The sequence below is a fragment of the Hemitrygon akajei genome, chromosome 7, assembly GCF_048418815.1.
Source record: "Hemitrygon akajei chromosome 7, sHemAka1.3, whole genome shotgun sequence".
Taxonomy (NCBI): Eukaryota; Metazoa; Chordata; class Chondrichthyes; order Myliobatiformes; family Dasyatidae; genus Hemitrygon; species Hemitrygon akajei.
The window spans coordinates 47,617,026-47,623,753 of record NC_133130.1 but is presented as its reverse complement, the minus strand read 5'-3'; the positions used below and the strand labels follow the sequence as shown (position 1 = coordinate 47,623,753).

Sequence of the window (6,728 nt, the reverse complement as noted above, 5' to 3'; positions counted from 1 at the left end):
TATATTCATTAAATGTTTATTAATGTTAAGTAGGGTACCTGTTCAAGATTTATTTTTGACATTTAATAGGCTCTAAGGGTTTTGTATTTGTTAATCATAGTTGATTTCTTATAACTAGGTAAAAATACACAAAAAGATGAAAGTAACTCATTCATTACTCTTATAAAAACATTTACAGACAAAGACATGATTTTTCCCCACAGTTCATATCTTCATTAGTAACTGCGACCAAAAAGTACATAATGTTGAGCAAGCTCCTTCCCACTGATGCATTTGGTTCCAGGTTTTAATTCACGAAGAGGTTTGAAAGGGATACACAGACTCTTGGCTCCCATGGATGGTGCTCCAGGTTCAATATCCTGATCCCTGAAGCATAGAAGTAAGAACATTATTGTTATTCAAAAATGGCATAGTTGCTTAAACTTGCATGTGAAAGAATAAATTACCGGTAGCTATTATTGTACACAATTGATATTTGTAAATAAAAAGTGGCAAAATATTTTAAAGAACGTGCAAAATGCAAGAACAATCTTGCATTAAGGACCCTCACCATCTGGGGGCATGCACTCTCTTGTTACGACCATCAGGAAGGAGGTACAGGAACCTGAAAACCCACAGTCATTTAAATACAGCTTCTTCCCCCTTATGAACACCACCTCATTATTTCTTTGTTTTTGTACTATTTATTAATTTTGTAATTTAGTTATTTTATGTTTCTTTCACTTTACTGCTGCCACAAATTTCACAACATAGTGATTATAAACCCAATTCTGATAGTATTTTACACAATGTCCAAAAGTACATAACAGCCACTGAAATACATTTAACAAGTTTATTCACTGTTGTATTAAATGATGGTATGACAGCCCAATTGATTGCAGCAATAAGTAGAAAGCACATTGTTCTTTTTGATAATATTAATTGAGATATTAGCTATGGCTCCTGTAGGATCAGTTCACTCTTTTCAAAATGTCACAAAATGTTTTCTCTTCACCCAGGGCAGTAGATAGCTTTAACAGTTGCTTAATATAAACCCACTTTTATATATTAAAAAAATGTATCCAAGAATCAATTCTAGATAATTTTTATGTTGAAATTTTAACCATGGTGCAAATACATTAGACAGCAACACTACATAAACATTTAACAACACATTGTTTGTAATTACCTAGTTGTTGTTTTCTTGATCCAATCTTCACAGTCTATGCTTCCACAAAAAGGAATCTGCACAATCTGAAATGTGAGACAGTAATGTAAAATTTTATTACTACAATCAGTGATAATCCTTCAAATGGAAAACTACTTCAGGTTTTGATAAAAACAAATACCAAGTTTCTTCTGAACTCTGCCATTAACCAACATGACAATTCAGTTTCTTTGTATTATATTTCACTCCACTTACACATTGGCTTGCAAATGCTAATGCCAAACTGTAGCGACAAAGCTAAAAGACTTGCATTTCAGAAGACTGTATGGAGACTCTGCTAATACAAGATCTGACAGAAAAAAAAGGCAGGGCTAGGAATTACTCGAGATTTGCTTGCATTCCAGTATAAACCCACATCAGGTACAAACCAACTGTACTAACTATCAGGAAAAGCAGGCAGTAATAAAGCGAGATCATACCTTTCCTGAATCTAACTCTTGCTGAAATTGTTCCATTGTGTCAGCCAAAACCATATGGTCCTTTAGATCCCGAGCAGCCCTTATAATAATACAAATGAAATACAAAATGGTCAGTAAAGATTACAAAATATACCTAAGTAGGCTTTTATCTCCTCAAGTCCACAGCACCTGTTATGCCTAGCTTATCCCACTTATGCATAGGATCTTAACTGTGAAGAAGCACAACAGCTTATGCATAGGATCTTAACTGTGAAGAAGCACAACAGCTTATAGTATAGTAAGAACTTTGGAAGTGATTCAGTGATCTCAGCCATTCAAAGTAACAGTAGAAATAATCAACAATACATGGACTTTTCCATGTATTGGAGAACACAGTATAGCACAATTTTATTAAAACAGGCAATGCCAATCAAATCTATGTCTCCCAATTCTTTAATTGAGTTAACACTGATTTTTCAGGTGCCTAGAGAAATAAAAAACAAGAAATTACAACTAAAAAGTTAGAAAGCCCAATCTTTTCTTTTGAAAAGTATTTTTATAATTTGTCAGCATTTGTTGTCTAGTCCCTATAGCTTGAGAAGGTGGTGTTGGGGTACTATGTTGAACAACTTAAAAGGTGTTCCCTCAATGCTAATGGGTTACAAACTTCAGGATTTAGACTCGGCTACGTTATGAAAGCCTTTCATGGAAGATACATTCCTTTAATGGCTGTGAATTCCCTAAATCCTGAACGTCTTTGACTCTCCACTGATTCCCACAGATTACTTCAGCAGCAGAGTTTTTAAACAGCTGAATGGGACATTTATTTATCCAGAATCCTCTCCAGATGGAAAGAACCAACCCTGGCTATTAAGGGGGCATTTAATATTTTACTATTAGGAGATGGCTTGGGTGGAGATGAGCTGGGTTTTTCATTCAAAAATGTCAGACTTCTAAAACTAAGGGAGAAACACTCCCAGGAATTGTCCAAGTTGAGATATTAACTGATGACTTCATTAGCATAACAGAAACCTTAAGTCTCATTGGGAGTTGATGACAGTGGGAAAGGGATACTTGATTGGTGGATTTTGACTGCAGATTTGCAAAACTACAACATTTTATTGCATTTCCAAGGTACATCTTGGAGAGGGATCACAAGGTAGTGATGTGCCCTTTCACGAGTTCCCATTGTCTTTCTTGGTGGTAGAGGTGATGTTCAAAATAGCATGGGCAATTAATCACTTTGGATTTTGTAGATTAGTATATACTGTGGCCACTGTGCAGCAGTGGTAATGGGGGAGTAGGGTCTGGAGGGCTGAGTGATCTTTCCTTGCTCTAAAGGTCTGTCCTCATGGCATTTAAAAAGCAAGGAATTATATTTTCCAAATCATGGATCATCTTACTTAGGCAGGAATCCGAAATGGTAATGCACTGTGCTCTACTCTTGTTTTACACCTTCTACAGATGTCTGAGAAAGAGCTTACCTTAATAAAAATGGCCCAATAGCTGGCAAGGTATCGCAAATAATTCACATTTGTACAATGTAATACTTATGGGACTACTACTTTTTGAGTTGCCGCGAGGCCAAGTGGTTAAGGCGTTCGTCTAGTTACCTGAAGGTTGCTAGTTCGAGCCTTGGCCGAGGCTTGTGTGTGTGTCCTTGAGCAAGGCACTTAACCACACATTGCTCTGCAACACCAGTGCCAAGCTGTACGGCCCCTCGCTTGGACAACATTGGTAGCGTGGAGAGGGGAGACTTGCAGCTTGGGCAACCGCCGGTCTTTCATAAAAAAAACCTTGCCCAGGCTTGCGTTCTGGAAACTTTCCAAGGTGCAAATCCATAGTTTATCAAGACTAACGGGGGCCTACTACAACTACTTTCTGCTCATTTGTACCTGTTATAAAGATTGGTTTGGATTTCCTCCAATAGATTCTTCAGCTTTTTCTCAGCAGCAGCCTCTGGAATTGTAAGTTTGTCAGCAGTGTCTCTTCTGACGGCTACAAATTGCTGTTTTTTCATATCTCGTGGTCCAACCTCTAGCCTGATGGGTACACCCTAAAATTAGAAAGGAGAACATCTTAGTACACCTCCCCTCTAAATATACTTCTTCTGAGCTACTCTTACTTCCTTAGAAAGTTGCACGTCATCTAAGCCTTTGATAAACTTCTACAGATGTGGGGTGGAGAGAATGTTGCCTTGTATCTCAGCCTAGTATTGAAACACCAATGCCCTTGATCACAAGATCCTTCAAAAAGTAGTGGATATAGCCCAGTCCTTCATGGGTAAAGCCCTCTTTACCTTTGAGAACTGGAGTGCTATAGCAGGAAAGCAGCATTTATCATCAATGACACCCACCATCCTGGCCATGATGATGTCAGGAAGGTGGTACAAGAGACTCAGGACTCATACCAGCTGGTTCAGTAAGCCATTATCCTCAGTCATCTGGCGCTTGAACCAGAGGGGATAACTTCACTTGTCCTATCACTGAACTGTTCGTCCAACCTATGGACTCACTTTCAAGGACTCTTCATATCATGTTCTCGATAATTATTTCTTATTAATTATTATATTTTGTATTTGCAGTTTGTCGTCTTTTATATACTAGTTGTTTCTCCATCCTGTTGGGTATGGTTTTACATTGATTATATTGTGTTTCTTGGATTTACTGTATATGCCTGCAGAAAAATGTATCAGGGTTGTATGTGGTGACATACATTTACTTTGATAATAAATTTACTTTGAACTTGTTGAAAATAGCACCATTTTATAGTACTGAAATACACAGATGTTGGGTTAGCTGTGCAATAGTTGCTTATGAAGCAATAAACTGGATAGAAGTATCAGGGGTGATAACTAAATGGAGAATGTCCATAGTGCTTGCAATGTGTTGATTAAACCATCATCGAATAAAAATAAAACTTTTGAGCTCTAATTGTATTTACTGGAACATAAAAGCAAAATGATTCAGATGCCCTAAATTTTAAACAAAAATGGAACTGCCGGAAACAAAGACAGTACCTATAGAGTTAAAATAAAGAGTCAGGATGATTAATATACTATGATGTATCATAGTATACTATGCATAATACACTATGAACTCTGTTTGGTGGAAATTTCCAATTCTGACTAGTTGCATTTGATAACATTCTTATTTTAGAATGGTTGAACTGGCCATTTAAATCCATTTTGCAAGAAGATTAAAGCAGCATAAAAGTTTATTGACTTATTTCACTAAATAGATTTACTAGTCACACTTTTTGAGGAAAGAGCTGACTATTCCTGCATGTAGCAAAGGTTTGAAGTTCAGATTAAAGAATGCATTCTCTTACAAGCACATGTGCAAGAGAACCATTAAGGAGATGAGAGAGAACAAATTATTACACCAGCCATCCTTCATAGGAACAACTTGATCACCAAACCCATCTTTTGATTAGCATAGCTTTACATTGCTTTGACTTCTTGCTATTTAACTGCCCAAGGCTAACTGGCTGACAAAAGACTGAGTGGCTATGTAATGTAAACTATTAAACTCAACACTATTTAAAAACAATTAACAGTAAAATAATTGAAAAACACTACAGTTAATTATTAAATTCTATCAATTCCAAATATGTATTCTAAAATCACTTCTTCCCCTCAGCCACTGTACCTTCACTGAAATTGATGGTGTCATGGCTCCAGCAGGCAGATTGAAAACTGTGGGATGTTGACATCTCTGATAGATTCCAAACACAATCCAACTTCATAGCACAACCAAAATGAGAGAGTAACGACTTTCACTCAGTTCTGGATTCTCCCACTTAGGCTTCACAGCCTATACAAGTGGTTCAATTTGCCATTCAGACTATTCCCCCAAAAAGTGTCCACAATTTATCCTACTGCAAAAACTTTTAGTTTACATAAAATTGTGTTCAGTTTCCAGTTTGACAATTGATTTTCATGTTTTATTTGCAACAGTTAACTTTTTTTTTTACACTGGAGTTTCTAGAATTACAGCAGCTTTGAAAAAGTTCTCTTTGACTTAAAAATGTCACGTCCTCAAAACCTATAATTTATAGAGCTGAATTCAGAGTGCACTTAAGAAACAAAGCCAAAAAGTCTTTGGCAACATATAAAAAATGCCAGAGGAAATCAGCAGGCCAGATAACATCAATGGAAAAGAATAAACAGTCAATGTTTCCGGCCAACACCCTTCATCAGGTGAATCTTTCTTGTATTCAAATTTAAACACATTTACTTACTTTCAACTCCCAATGGTTGAACTTCCAGCCAGGCGAATAATTATCCCTCAAGTCAGTTCGAGCACGGATTCCAGCATTAATCAGGAGATCAAGATAATGATTACACTTCTTTAATAATGACTCCCTGTCCTCTTCTGAAAGAGTATTTGTGATTCCACAAGGTATTATTATAATCTACAATCAAAAAATTAATAGTGAAATAAAATCGATGCATGCTCATTGATTTGTGAACTTTGTGCTCATTAAGTTAAAGATACTGGCATGGTGAAATGGGCTAGTTTCTCACCTAGTCTCGTAAAATAACAGCTTTAGACAGGAGAGAATGTTTCACCTATTATTTCTCACCTTCATAAATAGATCATTCTTTTTAAGTAACCGATTCTCAGCTAGGCTCATTAAGCCAAAAGTAGATTTTCCTTATAAAGACATGACTAACTTGCATTTATTCAGTGCAAGATAATAATTGTTTTGTTAATTGTAGGTAAAATGGAAATTCAGATAAATTTACATTTTGCTAAAGTAGATGTGAATATAATATCTATTAGTTACTACTAAAATTGATACCCTAACATTTCAGAAACTGTGGTACAATGGAAAACATCATCTTGCATGTTATCCATACAGATCATATCAGTGTATTGAGGTACAATAACAATGCAGAATAAAGTGTTACAATTACAGAAAAAGTGCAATGCAGGATGACAGTAAGCTGAAACATCATGTGAGACTTCTGAGCAGCCTGTTACTACCGATGACATATTATTTATGACAGTGCCAGTAGTAGTGTATGTTGTATATTTAACTATGTCATGTTGCCAAAAAGTACATATTTGTGCATCTACAGATTAGTTTTTTTTTTAAAAATCGGTTAATATTATTTT

The 6,728-nt window shown here is 36.0% G+C and overlaps 1 protein-coding gene across 2 annotated transcripts in view; it reads right to left on the bottom strand.

Moving 5' to 3' along the window:
- The window catches only part of eprs1 (glutamyl-prolyl-tRNA synthetase 1), a 55,057-nt gene continuing 48,329 nt past the window's right edge, over positions 1-6,728 (bottom strand). For both annotated transcript variants that reach the window (XM_073050796.1, XM_073050797.1), the window contains 5 exons: positions 5,848-6,021; positions 3,501-3,661; positions 1,627-1,705; positions 1,169-1,233; positions 1-366 (listed from right to left, as the gene is read on the bottom strand). In XM_073050796.1, the coding sequence (XP_072906897.1) occupies positions 216-366; positions 1,169-1,233; positions 1,627-1,705; positions 3,501-3,661; positions 5,848-6,021 (630 nt within the window). In that variant the 3' untranslated portion in view covers positions 1-215. The remainder of the gene's footprint in view (positions 367-1,168; positions 1,234-1,626; positions 1,706-3,500; positions 3,662-5,847; positions 6,022-6,728) is intronic.